Below are 13,925 nucleotides of genomic sequence, written 5' to 3'. Positions count from 1 at the left end.
CATGACCTCCCCTTAATACTCTGCCGTGTGGCTGGGACCAGAAGACATTATTTAAAGAGGATTTTAATGAGTCTAGAGGGTAACAGGAAGGGAAGAACTAGGCATACAGCAAAAAATAATAAATTTTCCCACTTCCTATTTTCTAAACTCTATTATAGAGTCACTATATATTTATAACAAAAATTTTTTTCAAGGTTAGAGAATATTGGAACTAGAATAAGACACACCCATCCTAGAATCTGCCCCTCCCCTCGGTCAGGGATGGAGCCCTCTATACCATCGTAGGAGAAGAGGTTATCCTTTAAGACAACCGCCCTCAATGGCAGGGGAGCTGGTCACCCGGTCCCTGAGGGGTGGGCAGAAGCCCTTCCCCACATCCTCATGTGGCCATCTTGACCTTAGACTGCACTGAATACACGAGCTTCACCCAGCTCCAGCAGCGCAAAGGAGGCGGTGCTATCAGCTGAAGATGCTGAGGCAGGGGCAGTACCATGTGGACAGGGCTTAGAGGGAGAAATGGGAGGGCTGTGAGACAGGGGGGATTTCAGGAGAGAAAGGGTTTTGAGGGAGAGAGTGTAGGCAGAGGGGGGCAAGAGACCACAGAGAGGGAAGAGGGGTGTTCAAGGGAGAGAGCTGGGAGAGGGAGAGATGGGAGAGAGGAGAGAAGAGAGAGGGTTTGAGGGAAAGAAAGAGGGGGAGAGAGGGGGAGTTTGGGGACAGAGGGGGATGGGGAGGTGGAGGGGTGGGAAGACAGGGAGGAGAAAGAGGAGGAAGAGGAGGGACTTAGTAGGAAGGGGGAGGAGCAAGTGGGGGGAGGAGCAAGTGGGGGGAGGAGCAAGTGGGGGAGGAGCAAGTGGGGGGAGGAGCAAGTGGGGGGAGGAGCAAGTGGGGGGAGGAGGAGGGACTTAGTAGGAAGTGGGAAGAGCAAGCAGGGGGTGAGGAGGGGAGAAGGTGTGGACAGAGGGACCTGGAAGAGAAAGGGGACAGACACGGGGATGGGAGAGGAGGGGTGGGGAGGAGGGGGGAGGGTGTGAGAAAGAGAGAGTGAAGGAGAGGGGGGAGGGGCAAAAACGGGGGGCCGAAGGGAAGTGGAGAGAGAAAGAGCAGGAGGGAGGGTCAGGCATGGGTGGGTGGGCAGTGAGGGGAGAGAGAAGGCTGGAGGGAAGAGAAAGTTGGGGAGAGATGGAAAGTGGGGGTACAGAGGTGTGGGGAGGGGTGGGGGAGGGGAGGGGACAGAGCAGAAAGAGAGAAGAGAGAAGGCGGGAGGGTGGAGAGAGGCGGACAGCGGACACAGCAGCCACAGTCCCCTGCCCCCTTCACCGACATCACCGGCTCCAGCGGTTAACTCACAGGCCAGGCGGTGGCTGTTTTTCACGTCTTCATCTTTTCCTCCATTTAAAAACCCACAGGCTCCCTAAAAGAGCCAGACAATGTCACAAATGCACCCTGCCCCCTGTCACAAATGCATCGACCCCTCCAAGTGCCCCCAAAGTCACATCCACACTTTTTTAAGTGCTGCCAACTCAAAAGGAAAAACCAAGATCAGTCACACGACTCAGGGTCTCAAAGGGTAAAAACAGCCGTGATTTGCTCGGAAGCATATCGGTGCCCAGCAAGGCCAGGAGCCGCCCCTCAGGGGAGCCTTGTGAGGGGGACTCCAAAGGTGGCCAGATCACCCTTGAAGGCACCACCTCACACCAACCGCCCCTTTGTCAAGAGAAAGCCAAGAAAAGGGGGCACAGGGCACCTTCAGGTATGCCGGCTTATGGCTTTCAAACATCCGCATGTATAGCACCTGCCCCAGGAGTGGCCCCCAGACATCCCCATCCCCGAGGGACAGGGCTGCGTTCTGGTCAGGACTGTCCCAGCACCTAGCATTCACCTGGCACCGAGGAGGCCCTCCTTAAACACTGACACAGGACTGGAACCGGGCAGTCCCTTGCCTCACAGATGTGGGAGAACAGCAGCCGCTTGTGTGTCTCCAGGGGGCGACACCCTCCATGGGGCTCGGAGTCACCCTAATGGGAATCTGGAACTGGGATCGAATCAAGTAACTCTGAACAAGAGGTTGGAACTGTGGCACGTGCCCCGTGAGTGACTGCACAAAGAAAGGGGACAGTGGGCTTCCCTGGTGGTGCAGTGGTTGAGAGTCTGCCTGCCGATGCAGGGGACACGGGTTCGTGCCCGGGTCCGGGAAGATCCCACACGCCGTGGAGCGGCTGGGCTCGTGAGCCATGGCCGTTGAGCCTGCGCGTCTGGAGCCTGTGCTCCGCAACGGGAGAGACCACAATAGTGAGGGGCCCGTGTACCGCAAAAAAATAAAAAGAAAAAAAAAAAGAAAGGGGACAGGGGCAGGGAGGAGAGATGGCAGAAGGGCACACCGGGCAGCTGGCCCATCCCTGGTTCTGGGACTCCTTGGGGCCTTTGGGCTGCATGAGAGGCCCCTGTGGCCCCAGAATAAGCCCCTTTTTCAGGTTAGCAGGCTCTGCTTGGCTTCCTCACTTGAAGAAAGTCCTTACTACACACACGACATCAAAGTGGGAAGACATCTCCTAACTGAGTTCAGAAGTGAGGTCGAGATCTGTAAGATCCAGGATCAAGTTTCTACCGGTTCAGCACCCAGCTCAGTTGAGATCAGGAGTGCACGGCAGAATTTCCTGGAGAACGCTTCCACAATCCACCTGTCTCCCCACCAAAGTCGGATGGGGAGAACCCAGGCACAGGGTTCCCATGCACATCCCCAGGGGAAAAGATCACCAGCTAGAAAGTCCTCCCATCGTCAATTAATCAAGAAGTGAAGTGGAGGGGGCGGGAGGATAACAGAAATACCTATCTGCTGGTATAGGCACCAAGTCTCCCTGGAAGAATTCACAGGAAATATCAACAGTATATGGGGAGAGTCACTGGATAGCCAGAGGACTGGGATGGGAAGGAGACTTTTTAGTGACCACTGTTCACCTTGTGAATTTTGAGTCATGTGGATGTATAACCTATTCTAAAAACTAACTCTAAAAAACAATTTAAACACTTCTCCGGCAAGCAGCTGCAGTGTCTCTGCCCAGCAAACATGAAACAGGGCAAACTGCAGCCCCTTTCAATTTGTTTCTTCAACTGGTGACACACCTACCTGCCTTCTCCCCTCTCGACCCCCCACCCACGCAAAGCTAATTACTTTCATTTCATTTCTTTCCCGACAAAGGTAGCAATTAAGCCAAAAAAAAAAAAAAAGTCACTGTCAATTAACAAACACGTTGCCCAACCTGCCTTAGGTACCACTGATGAGCTAATTGACAGACGTCTTTGGGTTTGCACCTCTGTGCTCCATCTAATATTTTATTGAGAACAAAGGGCCACTGAGAAATCACTGGTTAAATGGTGAAAACTGTCCCATTTTGTTCAAGTTGTCAAGAGGTTTTTGTGTGTGTGTGTGTTTTTTTAATGATCAAAATAGAAGAAAGACAAAGCCCGTTTACAAAGTTATTCATGACCAGTGAATTTCGCCAAGTGAGCACGGAAACTACTCAAGCAGAAGGTAGCCAAAGGTAGCATCCAGAAGGGTCTGGCGCAGAAGATGCGGATCCACGGAGAAGCTGGCTGTGGGGCGGGGAAAAGCGAAGCCAGGGCAGACCTTCCCAGCTCTCATCGCAAACAAGGTTCAAGCACCTCCTTCTAGCCCCAGGCACAAAAATGAGAACTAGCTGGAATAATTAGAGAGGACACTAAACTAATTAAAGACTTTTCACACAGGGAGTGGGCGAGCGATGGATAAAACTGGTGCAGCCCCACAGGACCAGACCTAGAACTGGGCCCCAAGTCCTCCAAGTCTAGAAGAGTCCATAAAAATCCGGCAAAAACACAAGGGCTGATGTTTGAACACTGACTGGTAGGAAGTTGAAGTTTAAAGAGCTGGTATTTTCAACTGTTTATACATGCTGCACTTGGGTGCTTAAGGACTTAGATTTGTTATGCAAAATGAGTAATTAATCAGTACTAAAATATTTATAGTATTTAATCCAAGACACTGAGGAAGAACCAGCAGCATGAATTGGATAGCACTTCATCTTGCCGCTCTGTCCCCTGAGTCTGGGGACAGACCAGACTCCTGCAGTGGCCCCACCACTTCCCAGGCCACTGGAAGGAAATAAGCTGAGGCCTTTACTGGGCTTTTCTTGCCAACTGAATACCATTCAGGAAGGACAAATATCCCAGGATTTTTTGTTGTTGTTGTTATCAGTGTTTTTTCCTGCTGAGCCTAACTGTAAGCATAGTTTACTAGTGAGGTAAGGTCCACGAGCTCCATTTGGCTTTGTTTAAGTGTCCCCTAATGTACAGGACTGCCTGTAAGATATTTACCCATAAAAGAATCATCAAGTTGAAAACCAAGCGCTCATCACCAACCAGTTGCCGGTGTACCTTTGCCAACTGAAGGAACAGAAGCAAAGAAACGTGGCACCCCATCAAGTCTCCACGTGTGGATTCCAGAGACCAGTTTGGCACCGCAGTCTTTTCTCCCACATTTGAAATATTCTTAATGGAGCCCAGTAACTGCCAAGGAAGTTGCCCAAGCAACTAACTCACAAGTGCTTCAGGATGTAGAAAGAAAATCAGAATTCCCCCACAGGATGAAAGGGATGGAACCAACGGAGCTGTGTGGAGGGACAGAGCAAAAATGAAGTACCGCCCCAGAGGAAACATCAGCGAAAACCATTAAAAAACAACAAAACCATACTTTCTCTTTTCCTGTATTCCTTTGAAATCTTAACTGGGATCCTTGGGCTTCTACCATGTGTTCCCCAAAATGGCTGAGTGGTCCAGGAACCCCTCCAGGGGACACAGATCCTAACCTTCCAGTTAGAAACTCACAGGGAGGGGTGATGAAAAAGTTTTCGAAATAGATAGTGGCGCTGGTTGCACAACACTGGGAATGTACGTCATGCCACTAAGCTGTGCACTTAAAAATGGTTAGAATGGAAAATTCTGTTATGTATGTTTTACCATAATTTTAAAAATGAATGTGGGGAAGATCCCACATGCAGCAGAGCAACTAAGCCCGTGCACCACAACTACTGAGCCTGCGCTCTAGAGCCCGCGAGCCACAACTGCTGAGCCCACATGCTGCAACTACTGAAGCCCGCCTAGAGCCCGTGCTCTGCAACAAAAGAAGCCACTGCAATGAGAAGCCCACACACCGCAATGAAGAGTAGCCCCCGCTCGCCACAACTAGAGAAAAGCCCGCGCGCAGCAACGAAGACCCAACGCAGCCAAAAATAAATAAATAAATATTTAAAAATAAAAATGAATGTGATATACAAAAAAAAACATTGAATTGCACACTTTAGATGGGTGAACTGTATGATATCTGAGTAATATCTCAATAAAGCTGTTTAAAAAAACTTACCAGGGAAACAGGCTGCAGAAAGCACCTCACTGGGGGGAAGTGGGAGCCTGATAATTATTGAGCACCTATACAGGTGGCTGGTTCTCTCATATTGAAAGGGAGCTGGGTTCTGCAGCTGGGGGCTCATGTCACTTTACCTCTCTGAGTCTCAGTTCCATCATCTGATGGTGTGGGCCATGACTGCCAAGGGCCCTACCAGCATTTCGGTTCCAGGGACCCATGCGTGGGTGGCAAAAAGGACTCATCATCTGTCACCCAGCATATAAGCACATTCCACTAGGAAGGCAAAACATCAGGGGAGCCACACATGGAAGAAGCAAGTTCAACAACTTCACGACCCAGGTATGGACAGAAGGGGGTCAAGAGCTGTATTAAGACACTTTCTACTCAAAGGACAAAACGGTGATGGTGAAGAAGTGCCAAAGAGTCCTGCTCTCCAGCGACTTCTTGGTTCATTCATAAAACAAAGGCTGTGGCCACAGGGGAAAACCTTATGTTCCAGAGCAGCTGAGGATGAAGGAAGGAAACGATGCTTTGACCATCTGTGTAACGCCCAGAGCAGGCTTCCCCAGCACTCAGGGCCGGATAACCGTGGTGGGGCTACCTGTGCCTTGCAGGACGTGGAGCAGCGTCCCTGGCCTCTGCCCACCAGCTGCCAGTAGGCTGCCCCTTCCCCACCAGCTGCCACCTCCAGACACTGCCAAATGTCCCCCTGGGAGGGGGGAGCAGAACTGCCCCTGGTTCAGAATCACTTCCAGAGAGAATTTGCTATCTTAAACTTGTAGCTCTTTGTTGAAGCCATGTGACACATGTGGCACTACCCTTCTCACCCACTGAAGTGCAGGCCACCGTGAACTGTCAGCAAACAGACCTTGTCATCACGCTCTGCCTGGGGGATTTTACAGAAGTGCACACACACTCCTGGCAGCCAATAGCCTCAGAGAATTTCAAATAGCAACTGTACTTGGGTGAAAGGGTTATTCATTTATTCATTCATTCATTAACATATGGCACTTACCGTATGCCAGGCAATGAGCCAGGGCAGTGTAGTTGGGGACACCCAATCAGAGATGAACAGACTTAATACAAGATGAAGTGTTGTACAGAAACCTTTGGAACAGGCCTCAAAAGATGAATAAGGGGTGTGGTAGGCTGAATAATACTCACCCGCAAAATGTCCACATACTAGTCCCCAGAACCTGTGAATATGCTACCCTCCATGGCAAAAGGGACCTTGCAGATGTGACTAAGGGTCTTCAGATGGGGAGGGTGTCCTGGATTATCGGGTGGGCCCAGTATAATACAACAGTCCTTATAAAATGAAGGCAAGAGGGTCAGAGTAAGAGAGAAGGAGATGTGAGGACAGAACCAGAGGCTAGAGTGATGAGGCCACAAGCCAAGGAACGCAGGCTGCCTTTAGAAGCTGGAAAAGGCAAGGAAATGATTTCTCCCCTGGAGCCTCCAGAAGGAAACTCATCCCTGCCAACACTTTGATACCATCCCAGTAAAACACATTTTAGATCTCTGACTCCCAGAAGTGTAAGATTATAAATTTATGTTGTTTTAAGCCACTGGGTTTGTAGTCATTTGTTAAAGCAGAAAGAGGAAACTAATACACGGACACTACAAGGCAGAGAAGAGAGTGAAATCTATTCCCCATCAAGAGAATGACATGGGAGAGGCTCAGAGGCCTGAACAAGCATGGAACAGAAGAAGGCAAGGGTGACTACTCAGCTTCATGAAACCTTTGCTAAGGCATTCAGGATGGAAAGCATCTGCAGAACAGTCAAGGCATGGGGTCAATTCCAGAAACATTTGGGACTTGACTGCCCTTTGGAAGGGGCTGAGATAGGGGCAGGGGGAAGGAAGAAGAGGCAAGGCAATGAGCAGAATACCGATGGAAATGACAGGAAAGGTGGTAATACCCGCAACGACATGGGGAATGAATGAGTCAGGATGGGTGTTATGGAGGAGAAATGCTGAGCTCAGTTTGCAGCAGGCTCTGTTTGAGATGTCTAGGACACACCTGGGGGAAGTTAGCTAGGTGGTCAAGAATAATAATGAACTCAACCAATCTTAATTTTAGGCTTACCATGAGCCAGGCACAGGGACACAATGACCAAACAAATGCAGCTCATGCCTTCCTTAAACGTGGAAGAGAGAGGCAGAAGAATCAGTATCAGAGTGATACACTGAGAGAGACGTGACTGGCCCATTGCTGGCCTGGGAGGTGGAAGGAAGCCATGAGCCAAGCAATGTGGGCAGACTCTAGAAACTGGAAAAAAAAAAAACAGAAAAGGGGCTCTCCCCTAGGCCTCCAGAAGGAAGGCAGTCCTGCCAACATCTAGATTTTAGCCTGATGAAACCTTGCTGGACTCTGAACTCCAGAACTTCAAGATAATAAACCTGTGGTGTTTTAGGCACCAAGTTTGTGGTAATTTGTTACAGCAGCAATTGGAAGCTAATACAGGCAACCAGGTATAGAAAATCACAAACAAATATCAAAAACCCTCATAATGCTAATAATATATTTTTAATGCCCCTTGTAAAGATGACGGAGGGGAAAAAAGGGATGATGGGAAACACCTGTGTGATACTCCAAGTGACTAACACTGAGATGGGCCAGCTAGCGTCACTAATGCCCAGATGCTGGAGGTGGTTTGGCTTGGACTGGATTCATGGATGAATCAACACTGAACTGTTCTAGTAACTCCAGGAGAGGCTTGTTCTGAACTAGGAGCACATTTTTCTCCTTCTCTGAGGTCTTATGTCACTTATAACAGCATCTTATTTTATGACCAGAGTGCCCGTGTACCTGCGCCCTCTGGACCTCAGCTTTCTCATCTGCAAGGCAATGAGGTTCTACACTTGACCTTGACCACGCATCAGAACCCTCTGGAGGGCTCATGAATACACAGATTTCTGGGCTCCACCCTCAGAGTTGCCCACTCAGTGGGTAGAATTGGGGCCAGAGAACTGGTATCTCTAACAGGATCTGGGGAGGCTGAAGCAGCTGACCAGGGGACCACATTCTGAGAACCACAGCATTAGAGACCCTCCTTCTCTCACACTGAAAGGATTCCAGTACTTTGCTGCCCTGCACCTTTCCCATTAAGGGCCGTGCTGCTTCTTGGTTCTCAGCAGCTTGTTCTGTTCCTCTGGATCTACCCCGGGTAGAGCATGTGAGTTGTCCATTCTCTGAATGCTGAACAACAGTCCCCAGACTGGAGGTGGCCGATGTTTTGGAAGTCACCCCCGAATATACCTAGATGGCCACTCTCCCCACCCTACCACCTCCTACTCGCTGCCCCCACTCATCACGTACTTGACAAGACCGCTCCGTAATCATGTCAAAACACGGACAAAGCAGGAACTTGTCCAAACCACCAAAGTCACCCCAACGTCCCTGGGTCCCGGCTCCTAGAAGAGACTGCTGCTTCTTCACCAATCCCAGCCTTTGTCTGGTCTTCCCCGCTTCTCGGGTAAGAAGATTAAGACGCCTGATCAGGACTCACCCCTGCTTCCTGACAGCATCCAATCCAGAGCGACACCCGGCTTCCTTAAACGCTCCCCAAAGCACCAGACACAGGCCCCACTGCTACGTGTGGTCCTTCCTGACCCCCTCTCGCTGTGATGCCCCACGGGTCCCCATGGTACACGGCTGTTCCACTGCAGGTGCTCCTGAGGGGGGGGGGGCGGGGAGATGGAGGGCAGTGATGGCTCCTAGCCAACTTGCACATTTCAACTCAAACACAGTCTCCTCAAAGACACTGTCCTTACCCCTCTGCAGCCTAAGTCAGATCCCCCCTCTCTAATCTCCTTTCAGGAGACCCACCTGGGCTTACACACATCGTTGTAAGTACTGCACTCAAGCCTACCTCTCCCACTAGACTGAGAAGCCCAAGCCAGCAGGTCTGTGTGTGCTGTGTGCCTGCCGCTGGCACAACACTGGGCACAAAGCAGGAGGTCAATAAATATTGGACGGATAGATGGATAAATGGATGAATACTGACCACTGTGTGCAACCGACTTCAAAACAATTACAGGGACTTCCCTGGTGGTACAATGGTTAAGAATCCGCCTGCCAATGCAGGGGACATGGGTTCGAGCCCTGGTCCAGGAAGATCCCACATGCCACGGAGCAACTAAGCCTGTGCACCACAACTACTGAGCCTGTGCTCTAGAGCCCGCAAGCCACAACTACTGAGTCCGTGTGCCACAACTACTGAAGCCCACGCGCCTAGAGCCCATGCTCTGCAACAAGAGAAGCCACCACAATGAGAAGCCTGAGCACTGCAACGAAGAGTAGCCCCCGCTCGCTGCAACTAGAGAAAGCCCGCGTGCAGCAACGAAGACCCAACGCAGCCAAAAATAAATAAATAAATATATTTTTTAAAAAAACCCAACAATTACAAATACGAAGGTTAATCAGAGAATGTCAGTAACACAAGAAGAACTGAAGCCGTCTGAGAAGAAATAAGCAAGGTCTGTGCAACCAGGAGGGTAGCAAGGCTTTGCCCCAGCCATGATGGATGGAAGGTAGTAAAGTAAAGGTCATGATTGATAAAGGTGGAGTCTTTTCTTCCATTTCTAACTGGAGCCTGTTTGTGGAGGCAAACGTTATACTCATTTTAGCTTTAGCTGATTTAGCATAAAGCAGCACCAATACGATACAGTGCTAACGACAGTCCAAACTTTGTTGTTACTCTGGAATTCTTTCAATGGAAATCCTTCGCTAGGTTTGCACATCCTCCACGACTCACAAATTTCACTGGTAATAATATTTGTGCAGCTGTAATTACAAGACCCTTTCCCTGCATCTGGCACTGAAGGCATCTCCCCACAAACTCAGATGGCACATTCTGACTGGGCTTTTGTAAGAGGCCATTTCACAGCTAACTGGCTTCATTTCAGTGTTAGAGATTTGATACTTTGCAGTTGTTTTTCAGATCAAAGACTATGTAATACAGCTTTACTGTGTTATCCATCAAGGGAAAAATCCTTATCAGACCCGGTAAGAATGGAAGTATATCAAATTGATAAACTGGACAAATCTTCTGAAAACCAAAGAGATACGGGAGACTGGGGAAGGGGGGTGTACCTGTGTGTACACACACACCTGCTTCAGAAACAGCACTGTTAGGTGTCTCCACTGGAAGACATACAGAATAAATTGTTAAATACCTGTACTTCATCACAAATACACTGCTGAAGATGCTTAAGAAAACAGCACGTGATCTTTAGCCCCCAAACTACTACCAGCATCTCAAATCCCACTCTAAACATTTTAATGAACTAAATGACGGCATCCATTTTACTCTTAGCGCCTCAAAGTATTAACACCTGAAATAAATGAAAATCACTTTCGGCGCCCCCCCCACACACTTTGTAATGGTTACAGTAAAAAAAGACTAAGCCGCGCTTCCCTGGTGGCACAGTGGTTGAGGGTCCGCCTGCCTGCGCAGGTGACGCGGGTTCGTGCCCCGGTCTGGGAGGATCCCACGTGCCGCGGAGCGGCTGGGCCCGTGAGCCACGGCCGCTGAGCCTGCGCGTCCAGAGCCTGTGCTCCGCAACGGGAGAGGCCACAACAGTGAGAGGCCCGCGTACCGCAAAAAAAAAAAAAAAAAAAAGATTAAGCCTGAAACGGCTATAAACTGCAGAAGCACTTTCTAATTTTCCTAGGAGGTTCTTGATAATGAAAACAGTTCAGACTTGAATGATAAACAGGTCTGTTTCTTCTTAAACAGAACTCCGTCCTCTCCCCCACTGAGATACAGAAAACAGAGTCCAGCCACGGGAGAAGACATTTGGATCTAACATCTTTTTTTGTGTGCAACCCTTTAGGTGACCCACCCAAAACGAAAGGTGATCAAAACAGCATTTTTGGTTACCTCAGGAGAAACCAATCTGTTGTGAAAGTAACGGGTGATGTTTAAAGTATATACTTCGTTAATGAACTAAATCATCTTATTAGGTGCCAAAGCAAAACAAGAGCGCCAAGCTAAGTGTTCTGCCTTCCATAGAGTAGGAGGGTTTCCTACCTCCTCATTCATTCATTCACTCATTCATTCATTGATTCAATAAATATCTATTTAGGGCCTGCTCTGTGCCAGGTACCAAAGAAAACAGTGCTGAGCAAAACAGTGCAACACAGCAATGTCCCCATGGTCATGGAGCTTACAGGAGACAGAAATGTTAAACTCAAATAAATATGTAATACTGCCAATTTTTTTTAAGGAGAAAGGGTAACAGAAAGGAACTGATTTAGACTGGGAGTGGTGCAGGGATCAGAGAAGGGCACTGAGAAAAAAGTGACATTGAAGTTGAGAGGCCGTCAGATCGTCACCACTTTGGAAAAGGAAAACGATTTATGGCAAATGACCACAAATGGGATTTGAACTTTGCCTGTCAACAACTGACAGGGTTAAACCTCCCCACTTCCAGTGCATCTGTCTTCACGAGCCTCCCAAGACTGCTGGCTGATCACTGTCTGACTCGCCTACCTAAAATCCTATGACCTGAACACAGAAAGGTCTCACTTCATTATGATTTATTATAATCTACAGTCTTCCTATGCTTGGCCTAGAAACACCCTAAAGTAATCTGCCAGAGGTATGAAAACAGATTGGCTGCCAGCAAGAATGTTACCTGGGTGAGCCAAACATTAGCCCTGGCACTCTCAAGCCCATTGCCCAATAAAGTGCCAGGTCCTCTGGGCAACGTGGCTCCAATACTCCTGGGTCTATACCAGATGGGACCCAGGGGGCCTCACAGTTAGTTGCCTACTTGGAACCGATCTTCGACCAGTAAATCAAGGACTAAATCACCGTTTCCAGTTCCCCAAGCCTGCAGACTTAGAGGATGTGGAAAGTGGCCTTTGAGCATCACCGAGCGGAGAGCCTGCCAGGCTGGAGGAATGCAGGCTGGCAGAGAGGGGATCAGGGCTGGGAGGAAGAGGGACGCTAAGGGAGGCGGGTCAGGCGCTCCGGACCCGAGGACCGCACGCCAGGCCGGGTACTGGGGCGTTTCCCGCCCCCCACCACGTCATCCCCCCGCAAAGGCACCCGGCCCCCGGCCGCCCCGAGACCCCGCGATTCCGGCTTCCCCTGCGGCGAGGCCAGGCGGACACATCAAGCCCTGCGCAGGGCCGGAGCCCACCAGCTCCTGGTACCTGCGTCCCCAACGCAGAGAAAGGCGCGCCGGGGGCGAAAAAATGGCCAAAACTCTCCCCGCCCACCCGAAAAGCCAACCACACCCCCCGCATCCCTCAGCCCCAGCCGCCCCGGGCCGGCCCCCGCGATCCTCCGCCCAAGCCGCCGCGGGGTTCCCGTCGGCGCCGCTCGGGCTCGGCAGGGACGCGGGCGCGAGTGGGAGTGAATGGGGGGTGCGCGACGCAGGCAGGGTGCCCACCGCGGTGTCACCCGCTGGGGCCCTGCTCCCGGGGCGCCCTCCTCGGCTCCGCGGTCCCGGGACAGGCGCGCCGCCCCCAGGCTGAGGTGGGCACCCGGGCGCCCCCCCACTCACCCATTGGCGTCGAGCCGGGCCTGGCCGCCGAGGCAGCGTGAAAGTTAGCGGAGGCGGACGCGGGGGTCGGGGCGCCGGGACCCGGGCGCGGGAATCGGGGAACCGGGATGTGGGCGCAGGGATAGGGACGCGGCGGCGTCTGGGCCGGCTTCTTCCTTAGTAGCGACGGCCGCGGCGGCTCAGCGCCGCCCGCTGCTGCCTCTGCTGCTGCTGCCGCTGCTGGCCCGGGGCGACTCCTGCTGCTGCTGCATCGCGGCCCGCTGCGCCCGGCTGCGCCGGGTTTCCTGCTCCCCGCCAGTGGAAATTGCGAAAAAAAAAAAAAAAAAGCGCCGCCCAGCCCAGCGCCCGGCAGCCGCGGCCGCGCCGCCCGCTCTCCCCTCCTCCTCACCGCCGCCGCCGCCGCGATGCTCCTGCGGCTCCGCCTGCCGGGGACGCGCGACCGCCGGGGCGGGGGCGGGGCCTTCGAGGGGCGGGGCCCTCAGGGGGCGGGGCCTTCAAGGGCGGGGCTGGCGCCCGGGGCGTCCCTGTGACTGCTGCGCTCCGGCGCCCCCCTTGCCGCCCAGTGGGGAGGGACCCAGCTCCGCGAGGCCGCCCCCCACCCTCGGCGGCTCGTCTAACGCCCCGGGAAATGCCGCGAGACTCCTCGAGACCAGAGGAGGGGAGGGAGGGGAGCGAGGGGAGCGAGCGGGGGAGGGCGCGTCCGAGTGTAGTGGCACGTGGGAAAGGAGGTGGAAGGAGCCGACCCCGAAGGTGCGATGTGAGGTGGAGGACAGGCTGGGGGAGGAGAAACCATGGGAAGGTGAGGGGTCGAACACCTGCTGAGTGTGCTAACAGGTAACCCCGGGGTGTCGAGGCAACCCAGAAGAAGGCTTCACAGAGGGGGCTGTTGGGAAGGAGAAGGGGTTCATCCCATGGAGGGAGAGAAACGCTATTTCCCTTCAGTGCAGCGTGGGTACGGCCGGCCAGGTGCGAGTTCGGCTTGTAGGAGGTGGTGGGATGGAGA

The 13,925-nt window shown here is 52.0% G+C and overlaps 1 protein-coding gene across 10 annotated transcripts in view; it reads right to left on the bottom strand.

The window, feature by feature from the left end:
- Nucleotides 1-13,273, bottom strand: part of SH3KBP1 (SH3 domain containing kinase binding protein 1) — a 344,807-nt gene extending 331,534 nt beyond the window's left edge. For all 10 annotated transcript variants that reach the window (XM_060002844.1, XM_060002847.1, XM_060002846.1 and 7 more), the window contains exon 1: nt 12,923-13,273. In XM_060002844.1, coding sequence (XP_059858827.1) covers nt 12,923-12,926 — 4 coding nt within the window. In that variant the 5' untranslated portion in view covers nt 12,927-13,273. The remainder of the gene's footprint in view (nt 1-12,922) is intronic.
- Nucleotides 13,274-13,925: the final 652 nt, after the last annotated feature.

The sequence above is a fragment of the Delphinus delphis genome, chromosome X, assembly GCF_949987515.2.
Source record: "Delphinus delphis chromosome X, mDelDel1.2, whole genome shotgun sequence".
NCBI classification, from domain to species: domain Eukaryota; kingdom Metazoa; phylum Chordata; class Mammalia; order Artiodactyla; family Delphinidae; genus Delphinus; species Delphinus delphis.
Note: the sequence above shows the minus strand (reverse complement) of the source record. Positions and strands in the feature narration are given on the sequence as shown.